Raw genomic sequence first — 22,499 nt, 5'->3', positions numbered from 1 at the left:
TTAGAAGCTGCAGTGTCATTCGCACAACATTAAATCACCATTATGGTAAATTAAAAAAATGCAATAGACACTAATTTAACAACATTTGCATGTAACATAAAACCTTAATGCACATAACTGAATAAAAAAAAAAAACCTAAACTATGAAGAAACAGTTATTTCAACAAAAAACATCAGTGAATTTCACTGTAAATTATACAATGAGTTTTTCTTTTTCACTTCCAAAAACTGTAAATCTAACGGTATTTTACAGTAAAATTACATTAAATGTACCATTTAGATCTATCACAGTGATTTAGCATACATAGTATAAGGAAACATTCTGTTTACCAATTAACAGTTTTGCACTGTAGCATTTTTACAGTTTTACCGCTAAAATCACGATCATTTTTTACAGTGTCTCGCGCGCCAGAGCGATTGAGCGCACGCACTGAGACAAGAATGGTATGCATCAACTCATCTTAGTTAAGGGAATAACATAGTTTAATATGAAAAAACAGAGGAGTATCCCTTTAAGAAGCTAAACAGTACCAAATTAGGGTTCTTCGGCTTGTAACAATAGCAGAACCCTTTCACTCTAAAAAATAATTCAGTGCTTAGTAAATATCACCGTAATAGTTAACTTTATTAACTTGATAAAATCTCTGAACATCGAATGTTTGTTACATGAGATTATATGTAGGCAATATTGTTTATGCTAAAACGTTATTGCTGTACTCATCGACAATAAAGGCCAATGTCATGTACCGGTGGTTGTGTGGAATATTTTTTACAAAGGTTTAAAGGAATTGAAAAACTTAATATTACTCAAAAATAAAAACAGTTGATATTACTCATACATATTGGTTTTTTTTTAATATGGTTTTACTCAATTTTATTTGTTAATGTACCAAATGCAGTTCTCAGATCTACTTAATTTTTTACTTATATTCAGTTCATATAGTGTATGTAATTTATTTCACTGCTTAAATTAAATCAACAACAACTATATATATATATATATATATATATATATATATATATATATATATATATATATATAAAATATTGTCTCTCAAACCAAAGGCTTGTGTCTTATCCACTGCGCCATATCAATATTACTATATATATATATATATATATATATATATATATATATATAAAGTGTAAAAATGTTTCACCAAAAATAAAATAAAAAAAATATGTAAACCATGGTTAAACTTTTTAGAGTGTAAGTAGAACCCTTTTTATAAGGTTCCATAAAGAACCATGCTTTGAAAGTTTTGCTTAGGACCTTAATGGTGTTATAACCTGTTCTACAATATTTATTGTCATTAAAATGATTTTTCTGTATTAATATTGTTTTTTATTCCTTTATATCAGCCTGGTCTGTTGCCTCTATTGGGTTTTGTTTACATTACATTTGACATATTTTACATTTAATAAATCAGCATGTTGTGTCAACTATAGGTACTTTTATGTTTTATTTACATGGTAGGTTGTAGCAAAAATGACAGTGCTCTAATAAGTTGAATAGGCTACATTAATTAATTAATAACAATTAACACGGATATAGATGAGACAGTAGAGGGTTTAAAATGTATCTGTTAAATTTATTATAATAAAAAAAATATTTAAAAAAGACGAAATTCCTTTATAATAGTTGGCCCCTCGGTAGGCATTGTATAATTCGGACGGTGTGTGTAGTGTACATTCACAGGCTGCCGGCTGAGAGTGCTATAGTGTAGGCAGCGCTTACATCTTCCGTGCCATAGGCGGATATAAGCCTCTCGGTGATGATACACACACACTCTGCAGGGAGACGATTCTTTTTTTTCGACGAGGAAAACATTCTCTGTCAAATCGTCACATGGGGTCAATCGCTTCCTGCATCGCGACTGAACTACTTCGTTTTTACCGCTTGGATCGTGTAGTGTTATTATATTGTTAAGATCGCCGTTCCTCGCGCGCCGCTGATGTCACATATTTCATTGCGATGATAAGCAAAGTTAAAAATGCCATGTCCTCCCTGGTGGGGGGAATTATCCCGCACAGCCATCCGCACGGATCCGCGCAGAACGGCGGCACGGACGGGCTCCCGCCGCGCTTCCCCTACGGCCGCCCCGAGTTTCTGGACCTGACCCCGGAGCTGCTGCAGTACTCCACCGAACACGCGTCCAGACCGGTCATCACGCTCAGTAGAGACAGCAGGCTGCCTTGGCGAACGGGATACGCGGAGTGAGTCGTGTTTTTGTATGTCTAAGATGCGCATACCATGAATTGTTGGTTTATGTACGGTTGACGTGACGTCATTACTGAGGAAGGTTATATGTCACACCTAACCAAGGGCAATGGCTCATTATCATCATCACCATCCTCATCCTCCTCTAAGCGCTCTAGAGTCAGCTGGAATGTTGGAATGTTTTCACTGAAATGTGTTGTAACTGCACGGATGATGACGCAGCTTACAGTTCACGTGAATGAATCTTGCATCTGAATATAAAAAGGCTGCATATTTCAGGTTATACATGTATAGCTTTACTAATGGAGACCCTATAGTAGTCATTGAATGCATCTTTACCACAGTACAGTGAGTACTTTTTACCACAGGACAGTGTGTTCTCGCTACCTGCTGTGCATCTGAGACAACATACAGCTTTAAAAAGCTGCACCAGGCCTAAAAGAGTCATGGAAATGTATAAGAACATAAAGGAATTCCTCTAGTTAATGCTCAGCTTCTGGGCTGCTGTCACAGGAGGCACCTGGGAACATTGTCCTGAGCTCCAGTGATGCATTAGGGCGTCATATTAATGCATTCAAGTCATGTTTGAATGATGGTATATTTAAAGGGATAGTTCACCCAAAAAATTATAAGTAGATATTTTGAAGATTGTGGGTAACCAAACAGTTGACACTCAGTGGGCATTGACTTCCATAGTATGGAGGGGAAAGTACAGTGGCTAACGTCAACTGTTTGGTCTTCAAATATATTATCTTCAGAAGAAAAAGATTCATACAGGTTTGGAACAACTAGGATGTTATTGATGTGTGATAAAGGACTTTTTTGGTAAAAACATTTCTGATAAAAATACAACTGCATTATCAGTGTATACATTTTAGCAACTGGAGCATAAAATTCATTATTTATAAGCAAATAGAAAAGTCATAGAAATGTATTGGTAAAGGGATGAGAATCCTGACTTTCGCCAGGCGTGATCAGGCGTGATCTTTTAAGTGAAGATCAAGACCATACTTGCATAAGTGGCCCAAGATCAAAGCCAGTGAGATGATGCAGTCTGGAGTCATGCCCTCAAATTAATGATTATAAATGTTAGGTGGTTTGGGATAAATTGCCATATTTATGTGACTCATATAGAGAGCGCCCAGCCCCAGTGTGAAGAAGAGTTAGAGAGAAAACAGGCCCCCATGATGCTAAAATATGCCCAGTTAGCCTCTGGTTATTTCATCTATTATTAACTAAAGTACAAGAGGAGAACTTTGTCAGGGGCCGCGTGATGACAGCATTTGAAACTGAGCATAATTTCTTAAGTGTGGAAACAAAAATACTTTTTAGCTGTTAGCATTAGCATATGCTCACATACACAGGCTAACAAACAGGTAAAAGTTTTTATAATCCTCGATTTTCAACAAGTCAACAAGTCAACATTCTTCACATTTTACTTCTAACGTGATTTATGGAGTAAAATGTGCTACTAGAAAAACACAAAAAGAGAAGATTGTATAGTTGCTGTTTTCCATGCAATTACAGGTAATTTAAGACTAAAGCTTTCAAGCTGTGAGGAGGAAGCAAAAGGCCCATGCAAGTATCGTGGAGGTGTTCCACACGTCGTGTGTGATATGTTCTGAAGAAGACGGACCAAATACACCAAAATTGAAGTTAATCTTCATTGATAGTCTTTTCCTGCAGTGAGATGTTAACCAGATCATTTGAATCATGGAGCCATATCAGTTTGATTCATAAATGAATCATTCAAATAGGTTTTATAAACTGGAGCAACCGATTCTTTAGATTCAAAATAGTCTGGTTCCCAGTAAGGCTTCAGAGTCAGACCACTACAGCAGTCTTTAGTCTTTGAGACAGGTCATAATTTTAAAGGGACACTCCACCCATTTGCATTAAGCTTTCCATTATTAGAAAGCCAGTCATACTATTGAATGGACATGCAACACTCTCTCATTTTCCCCTGAGATGAGAGAAATCCGCTATTTAACTTTTTCACTTCCTCCTACAATGATGCAAAAATCGTATTTTGGGGATTTCTTGGGGGGATTTCTGTAAAGACTACAAGCACTAGATCCCACCCTTTCAAACCCACCCATAGGGGGTTGGGCCTAATGCCCTAACAGACCAATCACAGATCAGTGCCAGTGCGTCTGATTTCACCAGCAGAAACTTCTTAAAAATATGGACGAAGCTACTGAATATGCAGACGGATGCAATATGGAGGATTGGGATTACACATAGTGTCAGCCATCTTTTTTTTTTTTTTGGAAGCTAAGCTAGCAGGCTCTTGTTCTGTGGAGAAAGCTGAGTAGTAGGTGTTACCATGCCCTTTTTCCAGACATGTCCGGCCGTCGATGTCCGGGATTCAGCTTTTGTTTTCTGCAGTCGCCATTCATTGTTTACATACACAATCTAACTGAATTCATTCTGATTGGTGAATCTGAATGTAGTGTTTACATGAACGCAAAACAAGTGATGTGCGTTTTAACATTGCTAAGAAAATTCCCGCTCCTCCGTGAGAGATACGAGACCGGTGCGTCTCACAGGTGTCACTCATCGATAATCCTGCTTCGTTCTCCCGCAGCCCTCACTCGTCCCGCTCGCCACAGTAAACAATGAACGGCGACTGTAGAACGCAAAAGCCGAATCCCGGACATTTTGGGCGATCTCGAAACACATTTTCGGGCAGACTCATCACAGGGTCTCACTAGTAGCCTAGACTTGTTGTTTAACTACTGCGCTGTTACTGGTAGGCGTGGCCTCCTAGGGCAGTGAAGCAAGTGCATTCTGGGAGTTGTTGTCTTTCATGTCTAGAAAGCTCCAACTTATAATAATTTCACATTTCTTCTACATTAATGACCCATTTTAAATACATCTTTCCAGAGGTGAAGTACCCCTTTAAGTCAGTTACATTTGAATCCAAAAAATATGACGGATAACAGCTAACTTCTAGACAGTTGGTCAGACTAGTTCTTGATACACAGTCTTAAAGGGATACTCCACTTTTTATTGGAAATAGGCTCATTTTACCACTTTCCCAGAGTTAAACAGTTGAGTTTTACCGTTTTCAAATCCATTCAGCCGATTTTCTGATATTTAGAAGAATATCAGTAACCAGACAGTTTCTGGTCTCAGTGACTTCCATAGTAGGAAAAAATATACTAATAGACCAGAAACTGTCTGGTTACTGATATTCTTCTAAATATCAGAAAATCGGCTGAATGGATTTGAAAACGGTAAAACCCAACTGTTTAACTCTGGGCGAGTGGTAAAATGAGCCTATTTCCAAAAAAAGTGGACTATCCCTTTAAGGGACAGTGCTTGCAAAAATAAAGATTGTGTCATTAAAGGTACTCTAAGCGATGTCACACGTTTTTTAGGCCCAAACCTTTTTTTGTCACATACAGCAAACATCTCCTCACTATCCGCTAGCTGCCTGTCCCCTAAACACACTGTAAAAAACGCGGTCTATGCAGACAACCCAGGCTCCACAAATGGCAACAAAAACAAACTGCGGCAACCCGCTCCTTGAAACATAACAGACTGTTCCAGCCAATAACTGACAAGAAGGCCCTGGGGGTGGGGTTTGGGGGGTCAGTGCAGATGAGGAGGAGGGAGGGTCTATCTAGCATCCGTTTTGTTTGAAAATACTTGAAACGTCAACAAGAAGTCACATCACCCGACATCGCTTAGAGAACCTTTAATCACTAATTTATCCATCATTATTCATGTACCCTCATATCCTTCAATCAGAAGAACTTCCCCTCCCACTTGCATCTCTTCTCTGATGACATGTTTATTGACGTGAGGGCGGGGCAACCTGTCACTCACATAAGATCGACCAATAGCAAACCGCAATCAGTTCCCTATGGTCAAAATCAAGTCCCGCCCTACATTTTTTTCTTGTACAAGACGCCGTTTTACTTGGATATACATGACAACAAGAAAGAAAAGATGATCATAACTTCTGTTTCATGTTGACTTTAAAACTCTGTTGGTCTCTCAAAGACACGTTGTTGGCTGTAGATTAATGGCAACTACAGACTCTTCAGATCCCCCAACACACACTTATTCTCTAAGATATTACTGAGTCAACCACTGTGGCTCATGTAGATTGGCTTTCTATGAACATGGTGCTGCCAAGCTGGCAAAGTCAAGCAGATCCAGCATTCACCCACACCACAATAGATGAATTCATGTCAATACATGTATGTGCAAGTGAACTATAATTATCGACTCAACACTTTTAATCTTTTAGTCGCCCAACAACCAGCAAGTCTGTTAGTGAGTTTAGATGTTTCAGTTTCAATGACCGCTTTAATTAGCTTGCTGACACTGCATTTCAGTTTGACCTAAACTGTTTGTATGGCACATTTCTGTGTGGATATTGAAGGATGGGTCGGTGCAAACTGCAAACAATATTAATCAGTCAAATAGGATACTCTTTGCTTTTCATATTTCTTAATCTATTTGACAACTAAGATAGGAGGCAGAATTCAAGATCAACAGTGCCATAAAAAGTGCCCATTTATTCTCTATTATTAAGCACAGTGGGTGGAGGTGAAGAATTGCTCATCAGGTTTTTCGAGTTATATGGTATTGAAACTGCATCTCTCTTCTGAGCTCACAGGAATGCAAAGATACAGCTAAATGCATTTATAAATGCAAATATTCATATTTTCTTAAAGGATATTGAAGGTTATTGCTTGAGGAAGGATATTTGATGGTAGTGTAGCCTATGTTTTAAACTTTATTAACTGCATTAATAAAACTCTTCTCAGATTTTCAGACTAACAATGTGAAACTTACTTTTTTTCACATTTAGAGTTTACTAATATAATGCACACCGTCCAGCATCAGTTTTTTAAATGCCATGTGAGTTAATCACTCCTTAAAATGATCAAAAATCCACTGGAAAAACTGCTTATAATTTTTTTATACACACAGTCAATTAATAGAAATGCTTTTTTCCCTACAGAATGGTGTAGTTCTGGTCTAGTTAATCAGCCAAACCTGACCCTAAAATGTTTTCATAAGGATAAATGAAATGAGAGGGTCTGAGAAAGGAAACCATTGTCAGTTAACCAGTCACCTGAGACAGGAAATGCTAGTTGCTTGTTGCTAGTTGTTTGGTCTGAGAGAATAACACTAGTGGTGGTAAGCCTTTCTAATAAAGGGTTGTTTTGTGACTTCAGCTCTTTGCTCTACTCTGTATTTTCCACAGATAATTAAGTTAGTTAGTTCTGCTTTCTTTTTCTTTTGCATCCACAACGGTTGTGCTTCTCTTCCATTAATGTGTGTTACTTTCATTTAAAGAAATCACATTATGTTGAAACCTAATGTGGCAGAAGTAAAGAAATTGTACCTTCAGAAGAAGGAACTTGAGTTGCTACAATGAGACACTTCCTCTTTTGAAAGTAGCTACAGTGGGGCTTTGTCAGCTGATTCTAAACGAAAAAAAAGAGTGTATAGCATAATGATGTACTATTATGCTTGGATTATTGTTATGGGTATATTGCTCAAAAATCTTTCGAAGTACGTCTCCAACATCCCAATTTTAAGTATGCTTAAAGTAGGCTGGTTGAAATGCATCTTAGCTAACATTTTTCTCTCAAAATGTGTGTATTTTTATATATGTGTGTGTATATGATGTATGATTTGACAGACAAATGTACATAATTATACATTTTTTATTAGCGCGTAGGGATTTGTAGAAGAAATATTGAATATTTTGAAAAGAAACCCCTTACATTTATATAAATATCTCATCAGATCTCATGACTGTGGCCTCTGAAGCATCTTACTGCTCTCAGCAGATTAGGAAGAGTATGGCTTTTTATAATCCAGATTTGGGAAATAATGGCTTATGTTTCTCTTCATGTTAGACTGCCATCATAATAGAAATGATATTTAGCCGTAAAATAGGTGTTCTCCTACTTGTACACACATATAGGAGAATAAATAAATGACACTAATAATTGTGTGTCTCTCTCAGGGTGATAAATGCTGGGAAGAGCATGCTGAATGAAGACCTGGCTTCCTGTGAGCTGATGTATGTTAGGAGGATGAGTAGCAAGCATCAGCGCTGCTCCATGTTGGAGGAGGGTGGGGTAAGTTGGTCTACGACACAACATCATGAGGACGCAGCTGAACAGTTTTGTGGCGATGTCACTGTCATCATTATTGGTTTGGATAAAAAAATTGCGTTTGAATACTGAAAGATACATTCTAATATCAAACTCTATTAACCCCCTGGGGACGGATTGGGCGGTACCGCCCAAAATTACATAATTATGTGTACTTATTTTAAAAACTATTCATGATAGAGAGGTGCGGCCTTTTTTGCCGTCTTCCTCAGATTCCGCTGAAAACAGTGATAACCGATACCTGACTTGTATACACACCGTCAAAGGCCAATGAAATCGATGTTGTTGGGCAGATTCACGTGCAACAACCAATGGAAAAATTGCCGATGGAGAAATATTTTTCTTACCCAATCAGGGGAAGGTTACCATGACGTATTCTAGCAAATCGGAGAACTCTGTAGCCTTGCAAGGGGTGGGACTATATAGTAAGGGATATGACGCAAACAGCGTCGAGTGGTGGAGGAGACGACAGAAAGCGAACGGATGTGTCGAGTATAAACAAGGCTTTACGGAGCGATAGCGCGATGAGATTTATATGAGAGAGAGACAGAAGAATTATATATATATATATATATATATATATTAGGGCTGTCAAACTATTAATCGCGATTAATCGCATCCAAAATAAAAGTTTGTTTACATAATATGTGCGGGTGAACTGTGTATTTTAAATACACACACATGTTTGCATATATTTAAGAAATATTTTCATGTACTGTATATAGATTTATATATAATTTATATTATATATAGATATAAATATTTTATATATAAATAATATTTTTTTTCTTAAATATACATGCATGTGTGTGTATTTATATATATATAATAATTATACACAGTGCACCCACATATATTATGTAAACACAAACTTTTATTTTGTGATGCGATTAATCGCGAAAAACGCCTGGGACTATTTGTAAATAAAGTTAGATTTTTCATTGTTCTTTACACATTTTATTTAACAATTACACATGTCTGCCAAGCAAAGGCTTTGACAAATATATTTTTTGCTCAAAAACTGTTCACTATTGTTGTGTGATTTTCAGAAATAAATGACAAAAATCGAATTTCCGTTTTTGAAATTCTCTAGTATATTGTAAATTTTTCACTCATACTTCCTTTATAAACACATTACATGCATGCTTATGTTAGCTTAGGGTCTTCTGAATCCATAGATACCAAACACATAGGCTGTGTCCGAAATCTCCCACTACTCACTATATAGTGGACTATATAGTGACCTTGCCATTTTGTAGTGCTGTCCGAATGTATGGTGATGATTATTACACCCTATATAGTCCACTCAATGTATCCCAGAATGCATTTTGAAAAGTAGAGTACAACCGATGGTCACTAACCCAAGCCCTACATACCATCATGCATTGCGCTGATCGTAAAAAAAGACGGAGGGGCGACAGCAATGACGTAATCAACGGCGCCGAGAGACGATCGAGTAGTGTCCGAAAGTGGTGTTTCTATTATGCTGGTGAGCTCACTATATAGTGCTCTACTCGAGTAGTGGTTTGAGTGGAGATTTCGGACACAGCCATAGTGTTCCATCTTCATTACATATAGTTTATAAGGCCAAATGTAAAAACAGAGAAAACGGACCAAAAAGGGCTTAGTCTCCAGAGGGTTAAAATCAATAGTGAGGTGAGTCTCTAGAGCGCTTCAATCCTTGGTATCAATACTTATGAACATCTATATAAAAAAGATCACTGATTTACTTTTGCAACGCAGTTGTTGTGGATCAATTGAACTGGACAAAACTGGTCTTAGGTAAGATTATGATAGATTTAGCTTTCTGAGGGACGCTCAGCTCGCTGACCCTGGTGATCCCATTGAGCTCTGGCATCTGTTGCTGAGCACATTCATTTGAAATCTAAATTTAAAGAAAAGTTAAAATGAAGTCCCGCCCTTCATTTTTTCTTGTTCGAGAAGCCGTTTCACTCATATATATGTCACATTAGGGAAGAAAAATCCATCGTGCTGACTTTAAAATGTCAGGCAAAGCATAATTCAGGCATCCTTATAAATGTAAAATAACTTTCAATCACAATCATACTACTCTTTTCTAAGTCAGACATAGAGCAGCTGCTTACAAAAGCTGGTAGTAGCTGCGTTTACATGGACCATCATTTTAATCGGACTAGTAGTGAATTCGGAATTGATGTCAGTTTGAATGAATTGGCCAAATGCGATTAAAATTTCATTGGGATTGGAAGGGGTGGTTTAAGCCTTTTCTAATCCATTCACCAGGATATGTAAACACTTGCTCGGATTGAAAACTAAAACTGTAAAGTACTGTGCATGTGTAATGATGCATTACACACGAAACGACCTGCTGTTGTTGTTGAATAGTGTCATGATAGTGACCGTTGTGTCATTCGAAAATTCTCCCTCCATTGAAGTTTCCAATACAAGCTCACTTTCAAAAGGGCCTTTTTGTCTTGGTGAACATGTTGAAGTGAAACTTTTTTTTTTTTTCTGTGAGAGTTTTGATCATGTGATATGGTCACATGTTTTCACCTATCCTGGGCTTATGGCCTTCAAAGTGTGTGTTTGTGTTTGTATGCTGATCCTCATCTGCAGTCGACCCTTATGCCCCGTCCGTCTTACCTCAAAATGACACATTTTTTGGAAAGCCGTTAAAGTCTGGTTGATTAAAACGTCTCCTTAGATAATATTGCATTGACAGTAAGAAGGATTGTTACATCTGTTCAAGGGAGGATTTGGTATTGTGTAGAGTAGACTGACTGACGCCATTCTCACTTATTTTCAAGTATCTCATGTTTCTCCTAAAATTGCACAGAAGAAATTAAAAATAGAAATAAGTGAGACAATAGTTGATCTATATTGTTGACAAATTCAGAACTACATTTATTTTTAATATTTTTCTGGAGAAAATGTACAATTTACCACCACAATTCTAGGAAAATATGTAATATTGCATGTTGCTGTATGTTTGCAAGGGTGTAATGGGTAGTTGCAATGGCACGCATTTCTATGCAGTTCAAGTGTTTTTAGCAAGTTGCTACCCCTACAAAAAAAAGGTAATTCAAGTGTGCTATTAGTATGCTTTTTTAAACTGTAGAAGTATAAAAACAATTAAATCTCCAGTCTAATCTTTATGTACTTCTCAAAAATATACTGTATGTAAATCTCTTGACTTAAACTGACAGAAAAGTCTAGGTATATTTGGCCTTTACTTGTACTCGAAGTATACTTGTACTTCAGTAATTATACTTAAACGTATAATTAAGTATTATCCGCTCGATGAGAACGTTTTTTTTTTAAATACGCTGGTAAGGAAAGAGTGAAGGTACAGTTAAAAGTATATTTCAAGTATAAAAATGAATACCTAAATAGGAACATGATACTTATAGTTTAGTTTACTATATATTATTTTTGTTCTTTCTTTCATACTTTCATAAACTAAAAAATGTGCTTCAAGTATAAACTATCAGTATACCTATACGTTCATTTGTAGTATAGTTGCAGTACAAATGAAAAACGTAGTTGTATACTCAAAGTTTACTACTCGTAGGCTGCATACTTCCCTACTTCATAGCAGCCGAAAAACAGTATGTGACAAAATAATTATGTCCGAATTCAAAGTATTTTTAAAAGAGTAGGTGCATATACAGACTCATAATATATAGAACATAATTTTATTTTAGCAGGTGTGGAGTAATTAGTTATTAAAAATAAGGACCTACTCAAGAGAGTATGCAATTTTGGGCACAGCATCACACTTAAAATATACATTTATACACAAAAAATGAGCCAATCCAGTCCCAAGATGTTTTGAAATAGTACACTTAAAAGTAGACTACTAGTACATTGATATTATATGTACAGTACTAATTTATTTTTTAATGTATACTTATAATGTGCTTAGGTTTACTTGGAAAAAATAAATATAGTTCAAGTTAATTTGATTAAGGGAAGGATTTGTGGATAGTTGCCATAGCATTACAATAGAGTTGCTAGTGTATTTCCAGGGCATTTCTATCCAGTGTTTTTTTTTTTTTGTTGCTATATGGTTGCTAGGACATTATTTACCTCAATTTACTCCCTATTTAATCTCATTGATGTTTACGAGAAACAATTATTTTCTCGTTTTATTTCATTTGCGGGGGTGGTTTCAAACAATCAGAGATGGACTGGTAATCTCCAGCAGTATTTACTCACGAGAGGTTATTAACCAGGACAGTGACTTCTGTCTCTCTTTCGCCTCTGCTTAAGTCACGTGACGTTGCCCTCCCCCACTTAATACCCTCTCTCAACTCTTCTAAATCAATTACATCATCCTATCATCTGCTGTGTTGCCTGTCTGCAAGAGTCAGACAAACAGGCAGATAAAAAAGATAAAAAGAACACATATTCACTTGACGTGGATCTCTTGCTCTTTAGAAACAGAGATCCAGCCACAGACATTTTCTGCTGTCACAGGCTTTCCCGGCTGATCTGACATGATTGAGCGGGTGTAATCTTGTCAACAGGTAATGACAGGAAATTAAGAATGGAGAGTATTTCTAGGAAAGCTGTAGAAAGTGTCGAGATGCCCCCTTGTGGTTTTAAAAAGGCTTTGCATGTTATTGTGCCGTCTTATGTGACTATGAAATACTTGATACTGATTGGTCCATTGTGGCATTCTACTGTTTTTGTAGAACTTTTTCTAAATTGTGTAAATGACCTATGTCCCATAAATCCGATTAGCCTGCTAGTATTATTGATTTAAAACCACTTTTCACTAGTCAATAATTAAAGGGGAAGCGCATAGATTTTTTTTTTTTTTTTTTTTTTTTGCAATGTACAATACAGTCTCTCCTATTCCAGCATGATGTGAAAGCCACTGGTAGTTTGAGTTCCCGAAGTGTGCAAACAGTTTGGCTATTTGAAAACATTGCACCAATTGTTTGAACTAAGAGGTCAAGGTTCAGCTAGTTGTCATGATCCAGTTTAAACCTACTGGTAGAAGCTGGTACTGCAACATTATGAGCATATATTAAAAACTTAAAGCATTCAAATAAAGAGCATCTTTCTTTACTGACACTGACGCTAAACAGCTGTTTAGTAATTCTGAGAAAATAAATCATTTTAACTAATAATTTTAAAATAAATATTTGTATTATTTATATATATATATATATATATATATTAGTAAATAAGATTAAAGTAAATAAGAGAAAAGTATACATACATATTTATTAGGGCTGTGCAAAAGTTAATTGCGATTAATCGCATCCAAAATAAAAGTCTGTGTTTACATATATATTTGTGTGTGCTGTATATAATTATTTTGTATATATAAATACACACACATGCATGTATATGTTTAAGAAAATGTGTTATTCCTATATAAAATATTTATATTTATATAATATAGATTATGTATTTATATATATATACAGAATTTAAGAGCAAATAATTCTTAAATATATGCATGCATGCATAGGTATTTATATATACAAAATAATTATATACAGCACACTCAAATATATTATGTAAAACAGACTTTTATTTTGGATGCGATTAATCGCAATTAACTTTTGCACAGCCCTAATATTTATATAAAATATTGCAAATTTTAAAACATTTTGGTTGCTTTACAAAAAGGTCTCACTTGTTAACATTAGTTAAATACATTAGTTTACATGAACTAACAATGAACAATACTAGTACAACATTTGTATTTTAACATGAATTAATTGCACTGTGAACTAACATGAATATTGTTATTAACATTAACAAAGGTTAATAAATTGAAAAATAATATTGTTCATTGTTAGTTAATACATTAACTTATGTTAACAAATGAAACCTTATTGTAAAGTGCCATTATTTTAAACAATATTTGTTAGAATATATTAAATATTATAAATAAAAAAATCTCTGTGTTTCAACTGGTAAACGTGGCTCACCCAATTGCATAAGTTTTGGGGTGAAGCTACCTGATTGTTTGAACTATGACATTCAGTGTAGGAGGAAAGATATTGTTTTTGTAATTCTATTTCATGCCACTAATGATGCAGAAATCACACACCTTCTCCTCTTCCTCATTCCTTCAGGACATCTCAGGCATTCCCATACACTTCTGGGGAGTGTTTGATGGACACGCTGGCTCTGGTGCTGCTCTCATGGCGTCCAAAATTCTCCACCGGATCATCCGTGATCGGCTTTGCGATGTCGCCCATCTTCTAGAAAATCAAAACTGCCCTCCGCCTATCTGCCTGGCCAAGAACGGGAGCCCCTTCCAGGCTGAGGCGAAGAAAGGGGCCTGCCTAGATGGAGAGGACCAGGACGGGCCCCCGGATGAGCCGCGGTTCCACATGGAGAAGGACATCAGTGTGGAGAGCCTGGTCATGGGCATCATAGAGACCGCCTTCAAACAGATGGTGAGAACTGTAAGAGATAAGATAGACCTGCATCTACTGTATCACATAGGGCCCTATCTTGCACCCAGCGCAAATGACTTTGTACACTGACGCATGTCTAATTCCTATGGCGGGCTTTTCCCTCCACAGACGCACGTCGGTAAACTAGGAATTGAACTTGCGCTTCCTGGGCGGGTCGACGCAAAAAGGTGGCGTGCGTGCTATTTTGCAGTTCAAGAAAACAATTCCGCCACTGTCTAGTAAAAACCTAGTCTAAAGGTTTTTGCGCGTTATTCATAATGCTGTTTTAAGCGCGCATGCCTGGCCATAATGTAGCGGGTGCACAACGCGCTAAGACACGCCCCCCTAAAGCATGGCATATTGTATGTTCTTTAAAAAATAAAATAAAAAATCATATTATTATGTATTGTTTTATTGTGATATTTAATTGTAAAAGTGATCATTTATTGTTTCATTTATTTGTTGTTTTTTTTTTATTTCAACAAAGGACAGAATTCATGTTGTCAGAACTATCATCCATGTTTTACTGGCACGAATAAGAGAAATAGAATTCAAATTTTGCTGAATGTTGTGCAGATGTATGCATTGCAAACAGAAGAAAATACTGAGTTTGTGTTGTGCCATTCAACAGGACGACCTGATCGAGAAGGAGAAAGAATCTTACAGTATCTCTGGTGGCTGTTGTGCCTTAATGGCAATTCACTTGATGGGGAAACTCTATGTAGCAAACGCAGGAGACAGCAGGTAAGACGCCTTTAAAAAAACGTACAGTGATTAAATGTGCATGTTATATGATCAGGCTTACAGAAGATGGTCTTTATCTTTAGATAAAAGAAGGAAATGTACAATCAAAAAGTTAATTATACAAAATAATTTGGTATTACATTTACATGTATTCATTTAGCTGACGCTTTTATTCAAAGCGACTTACAATTGCTATATGTATGTCGCCTAGGGGTTAAAGGGATAGTTCACATTGAAATTAATTTTTGATATGTTTTAGTAGATGTGTCTTTGTTTCCGCAGTATTTTCAATTTTGATATTTTTAGGTGAAACCCCATGATGATTGTAAACCTCGACTCTAATCTTGACAAGATTCATTGACTTTAAAGCTGTGAACTTTCATTTCATAAGAGTTTAATGAGTGTAATGTCATTGTAAAAGGCCATTGTATTATATTTGCCACAGTAAACTGATTTTTATAATGAAAGTTGGAGGAAATTGTTATTGCTTGAAAGGAAAAGATTACATAAATTTGTCTCTAGGGAGAAACGGTGATATCTGTGTTAATTTTGCAAAGATGTTACCTTGCCTGGATGTTTCCAAATGACTCAATTTCTGTGACAGTTACCCATCATGATCATCTTGGGGATTTTAGCAATGAATGAGAAATATCAAAATAATGCATCACTGCATACATTTATTTCTTGCTATTTACCATTCAGTGTTTCTGTAGGTTGTATAATACATAATACAATCGCCTTAAATAATATTATTCCCCCACAGAGCCATAATTGTCCACAACAATAAGGTCATCCCAATGTCCAATGAATTCACACCAGAAAGTGAAAGACAACGCCTACAGTACCTCGTGAGTCACCCGTGTTATTGTCCCAATGGAATTCCCATTGTAAATTCTGTTTATTCATTATCCTGTGTGACTGCTCCATTACAATTTTATGTCATCAGTTCTATAACACTTACATCATGTCTGTGTCTCTTTTGTCTAGGGCTTCCTCAAACCGGAGCTGCTTGGGAACGAGTTTACACATATGGAATTCCCCAGACGCATCCAACACAAGGAACTCGGCAAGAAAATGCTCTACAGAGACCACACAATGACTGGCTGGTAATTATGAGCCACACATAAGAGTTATGAATTATAGCAGCAGCTATTTTACCAAATTATATTTTGATACTATATGTATATTTTACTTTATTGCATTCATAACCATTACCTGTTATTGTTTTAGGGCATATAAGACAATTGTAGAAGATGATCTCAAGTTCCCGTTGATTTATGGGGAGGGGAAAAAGGTAAGCATATAATTCTGCTTCTTTTCTATTTAACTTTTATTTAACTTGAATAGGTTCTGTAAATGGATTTTATTTTTAGCTGCGTAACAGTAACATTTGTTACTGATTTAACATATAATCTATTGAAGGTGTCTGAAGCTTTTTCCACACAGTTTTTACAGCTATTTATTACAAGCAGGAGAAGTGAGGTGTTGCAAATGGGAAATGCAATAATGTTCTGCCAGATGTAGGGAAGAATAATGTCTTGTTTGATAAGGTTTGTATGTATATAATAAAATAGCCCTTTTGCTGTGACGGCACATAAATGTGTGTGTGTTTGTGGTTCAGGTATATCCTTCATTATGGGGACAAAATGTACCCACAGGAAGGCAATACCAGACATTTTCTGAGGAAAACTACTTATAAATCATACTGAATGTTTGTTTTTGAAACTCTAATAATGCAGAAAGTTTTCTGTATTGGGTAGGTTTAGGGTTAGGTGATTACATATTCAGTTTGTACAGTATAAAATCATTTTGTCTATGAAATGGCCCCATAAAGCATGAAAACCCAACTGTGTGTGCTCGTAGGCTCGAGTCATGGCTACTATTGGAGTAACGCGTGGTTTAGGGGATCACGACTTGAAAGTCTACAACTCCAACATTCATATCAAACCCTTCCTATCCTGTTGCCCAGAAGTGAGTATATAAATGAATATTTATGTGAAAATATTTGCAAACCCATTTATTCATCTTGATTTAAAGGGATAGTTCACTTTGAAATTAATTTTTAATATGTTTTAGCTTACCTCAAGGGCATCCAAGATGTAGGTGTCTTTGTTTCCACAGTATTTTCAATTTTGATTTTTTTAGGTCAAACCGTTCTTGTCTGTCAGTCATATAATGCAGGTATATGGGGTCCACCTCAAAGAGCATGCACAGAGAAGTCCAAATTAAACATGATTTAATGACTCATAAATGTAAGTATTGATGGTCTAAGACACGAAATGAGCGGTTTGTGTGAGAAAACAAACAGTATTTATATATTTATATAGTTTTTTTTTATAGTTCGTTTTTTTGGATGCCCTTGAGGTAAGCTAAAACATACCAAAAATTAATTTCAAAGTGAACTACCCCTTTAAGTGGCCAGTACAACCTCCAAGAAATGTTTTTTGTGTACATTTGAATAATACGGCATATTATGAATCATAACTGCATGAAAATAGAATAAAATTATGCTCTCATCTAGGTCAAGGTATACAACATCTCTGAGCACAAACATGGGCCTAATGATGTCCTGGTTATGGGTACTGATGGACTATGGGACGTTACAACTGATAAAGATGTTGCGGAGGCAGTGACAACTTTCCTGTCTGGCCGTGAGCCCAATGATCCCATGAGGTGAGCGTTTGCTCTACATCATAACTGACCTGATCACAGGTAGAGCTCCTGGAGATCACTTCAGTTCATCCTTAATAGGGGTGTCACAATTCTCCAAATCCTCCATTACATTTTTTAATTCAAAGTTCGAGATTGTGAATTAATTTAGATAAATTTCGATTTAAAATCGAAATCGTGACACCCTTAATCCTTAATGAAGCGCACACATTTTTTCCCCACACATTCACAAAATTGACAGACTAAAGGCAAATAATAAAATCCAACTAACACCACTGTTTAAAAGGTTTGAGGTTAGTAAGATTTTAATGCTTTTGAAAGAGGTCTCTTAAGGCCCGTTCACACCCAGCACGATAACTATAAAGATATAATTCTAAAAATCGTTCTCCATATTAAAGAATAACAGAGTTCACACCACAGCTATAACGATAAAGATATGAGGAAAGATACAAAAAATTACCTCAGCTATCCAGCGCTAGTTGACAACATTGCTGAAGTTGCAGTGAAAAGGTGTTGTACATAAAGGTGTTGACTAGGCAATGTTTTTATCACATCATTGACTTCACTGTTTAGATGCGTTCCCAACTCTTCTCCTCTTAAGGATATCGTGTACCCAAAAGCGTCTTTTTCTTTTGATATTTGTTTGTAACGTAAAGCAGCAGCGGCGGCAGCAGCAGTCATCCATCTTCACTACCTTCTGAAACCTCGTTGTTTACTCGACGCGTCCGCAAGAGCGCGCGGCAAAATCGACGTCATTGAGGTGGCACCGAATCTGGCCGAACTGGTACGATCTGTACCATCATGTTTATGATCCTTCTATACACGGAGACATTTGCATTGACGGGCGACCATAAAATCTCATTTTGTGAACAGGAACACATTTGCATTAAGCACCTAGTTTGCACTTGTCTAAATACATTTACAAAATAAGCCTAACTTACAATATCAGCAGAATTCAGCTCTGCTAGTAAAATTAAGCCCTGCTGGTAAAATTAAGGTTTAAACATTCTCCAATAAGGTTGTTTAACTAGTTTACATGCAGTGAAGGTAGCCTACCAATAAACCTACATTTACTCTTTTATGAATTAGCAATTAATAAACTATTAATAAACGGCAAACTACGACTTAACTGCGGATTCCTGGTGAGAATCCGAGTTCGCGCCTGAGCGGGTTAAAGGCGTCCGTTTGGAGAGGTGCGCGCGCAGTCAGCGGAGCCTCGCGCTCGTGCGGACGAGTCGAGTAAACCCTATGGTATAAACAAGGCTTTAGAATTATTAAATATTAATAATAATATTTATAATATTGTGATATTGTGAAATATTACAATTCAAAATAGCTGTTTTCTAAGTTTATATGTAATTTATTCCTGTGATGTAAAGCTGAATTTTCAGCATCATTACACACAGTCTTCAGTGTCACATGATCCCTCAGAAATCATTCTAATATGCTGATTTGCTGATATCAGGTGTGTTGTAGTAGTTACACCAGCAGATGTCAGTATACAGTTTGTCATGACTAGGCCCTCTATGGTCATTTTTAATTTATTTTATGGTTCAAATGATGATGTCATGTTTGTAATTATATGCTTTTAAAGGTACACTCTAGCAGCACAAGACCTCCTGATGCGGTCGCGCGGAGTCCTGAAGGAGCGAGGTTGGCGGCTGCCCAATGAAAGACTTGGCTCGGGTGATGACATCACCTCGTTTGTCATTCCATTGGCCGGGGCAGAGTTAGAAACATGACTAGGTTGGTCCGCCTTCACTGGACAAGCACAGCAGGACACGTCCTTGGCTCCATCCCAGAGAAAGGGCTAGGAAAACCAAGAAATCCATTTTCAAACTGTCAGATGGCTCGGATATGAGAGACGTTAAATGCAACTTTCCCTTGTCCTCCTTCTCCCCGTCCGAGTCGTACCATGAATATCGTCAAGCCCATGTCAGGTGTGAGGTGACGTCATCAAGTGCCATTTCTCTCGCTCTCCATCTCCTTTCTGATTTGTCGAACGCAAACCTCCGCAAGTCAGTACGGGACTGGAGGGCTCATAATGTTTGGGTATTCTTTAATCTGAATCTCAGTGTGGCAAAAGGAATAAGCCAAAACTGCTTAAACATCAACGCCCTGATGGCAAGGGAAATAAAAACGAAGCACTTTATATGTAGCAGAATCCATTTGAGCTGTAATTTAAACTGCTGATTATATTTCCAAACTGTTCGGTCTCCAAAGAATGTTTCTGTTGACTGAATTTAAAGGGATAGTTCACCCCAAAAAGGAAAAATGTCGTTACAAACCTGTAAGACTTTCGTTCATCTTCACAAATGAACTGAGAGATTTCTGTCCCTCCATTGACAGTTACGCAACTACCACTTTGACTTGGCGTCAAAAAGTTCATAAAGAGATCGTAAAACGACACAGGGGTGAGAAATTAATAACATAATTTTCATTTTGGGTGAACTATTTCTTTAAGGTTTTCTATAGCAAGATGCAATCAAACAACAAAAAACAGTGGGCATTTTCTGTGAATGCATAGTTTTATTTAGTTCATCTCAGCTGTTTCGGGTTCAGTCAGGCATAGTTTTAAACGGACCCAATGCAAATGTCTATATTCTGGAACAAGTATTAATCACACTTCTGTAAAACTAGTTGAACCAAGCTCATTTTCTCTACATCGGTACAAATATCTACATGTACAAATAACCTAAAACATCATTGACATGCACCAGGCTTTCTATACCCAAATGAACTGATTGCTTGAACTGCTGAATGACCTGTTTATTTTGCTGTAGATAAAACCTCATTTGGTCTGAAACTGTGTCAGTAAAGAATCGCAAATCAAACAATGTAGATCCAAATCTGAAACCGAGAATCCTGAACTTAGTCATTGGTCTTTTTGTACACCTTGAATGTACCTTATTTCCTTTACTCGATGTCAGTGTTGTGTCTGTGTTGTATAATACATGTATAAATTGATTTATGCCTTTCAATTGATGATTCATTGTCAAATGAGCTATCTTTGCAAATGATGTGATTCTAAATAAATCTATCCTTTTTATAATGACCCTGTTGTTATTTTTTTTGTGCTACATTAATTTGCTCTATTGTGAATGAGAAATGAGTGTTACTGGTTTATGATGTGCTTGTTATTTGGGCTACCACTGCACCCTGCTGTGGCGGGACAATTGCAGCTATTTACAGATACTTATTAAGACTATAATAAGGATTATAAAACATGCTGTTCCAGATAGTGACCACGGGTGAACATGATTTCACCAAGTACAATGGTTTCCTGGGTCAAAATCTTTGTTGATCCTGGAACAACATTCCAATCAACCAATCAGATTTGAGACAAGTTTACAGGTTATGGCAAGTTTAGGCTTATTTACAACCACGGGTCGAGGTGCTTCTACATCAGTGTTATTCATCCATCATTTCCCTCTGATTTTAGGAATAATTTGTGGGTAGGGTTAGGTTTAGGGGTTAGGATTACATTTTCAGATAGGAATGTTGTTCCAGGGTCAACAAAATATGTTGATCCAGGATTCAGGAACATGTCTTAATTGGCAAATTCACTGTGACCTAGTGACCACTGTCATCTAATTCAGACGATTAAAAACATAATGTTTTTGAAAGTCTCTTATTCTCAACAAGGCTGGATTTTTTTTTTTTTTTTTTTTGGTCAAAAGTACAGTATTATTACAGGTGAAATGAGTTTTCAATTTTAATATAACTCCAGTCTTCAGTGTCATGCGATCCTTCAGTAATCATTCTTATGCTGATTTACCTCTCAAGATTTCTTACAATTATCAATGCTGAAAAAAGTTGCTTACTATTTTTGCAGAAACCTTGATGAAGGAAACCTATTAATGAATACAACGTTGGAAAGAACAGCATTTATTTGAAATAGAAATCTTTTGTCACAGTATTGAGGTATTTTTATGGTTACTTTTGATATTTTAAATTAAATTGTATTTTAAAATATATATGACATTAGATTAATTATGTCACAATGGAACAGTCTATTATAGACTTTTCAGCACAATTTAAACAGTGAAACAATTACAGCAATTTGGTCATGAAACATTGATATAATCATTTACCACATTTAGCCCTCAATCGGCCCATTTAGCCCTTATTCCCTTCATCTCTGTGGAATAAGATTTTGTGACTTTTCATACATTATCTATCTACACACACACAAAAACTGGGCTTGATTTGGTTGTTCTGAAGGTATGTAAAAAAATGTTTACACTTCTGGTCTTCGGGGTAAATATGACCCCACATTGAAATGAATGGGAAATGTGAAAAAAAAATGTA

At 36.5% G+C, this 22,499-nt stretch overlaps 1 protein-coding gene across 1 annotated transcript; it reads left to right on the top strand.

Moving 5' to 3' along the window:
• Positions 1–1,709: 1,709 nt before the first annotated feature.
• Positions 1,710–21,244, top strand: ppm1j (protein phosphatase, Mg2+/Mn2+ dependent, 1J). The gene is made up of 10 exons (XM_039692948.2): positions 1,710–2,217; positions 8,220–8,334; positions 14,448–14,774; positions 15,406–15,518; positions 16,282–16,366; positions 16,506–16,624; positions 16,749–16,812; positions 17,382–17,489; positions 18,040–18,191; positions 19,783–21,244. Exons 1-10 carry the CDS (start codon positions 1,976–1,978, stop codon positions 19,928–19,930), a joined length of 1,473 nt encoding a protein of 490 aa, XP_039548882.1. The 5' UTR covers positions 1,710–1,975; the 3' UTR covers positions 19,931–21,244.
• The last annotated feature ends 1,255 nt before the right edge of the window (positions 21,245–22,499 follow it).

The sequence above is a fragment of the Pimephales promelas genome, chromosome 8 (assembly GCF_988280905.1).
Source record: "Pimephales promelas chromosome 8, fPimPro1.hap1.1, whole genome shotgun sequence".
Classification (NCBI taxonomy): Eukaryota; Metazoa; Chordata; class Actinopteri; order Cypriniformes; family Leuciscidae; genus Pimephales; species Pimephales promelas.
This window is presented reverse-complemented; position numbering and strand designations above follow the sequence as displayed.

Excerpts from the sequence above, each read along its gene's own strand:
- ppm1j (XM_039692948.2), top strand. The coding sequence starts at position 1,976 with ATGATAAGCAAAGTTAAAAATGCCATGTCCTCCCTGGTGGGGGGAATT. Across the intron at positions 8,335-14,447 it reads CCATGTTGGAGGAGGGTGGG|GACATCTCAGGCATTCCCAT; the intron begins GTAAGTTGGTCT and ends TCATTCCTTCAG. Across the intron at positions 16,813-17,381 it reads TTTATGGGGAGGGGAAAAAG|GCTCGAGTCATGGCTACTAT; the intron begins GTAAGCATATAA and ends GTGTGCTCGTAG.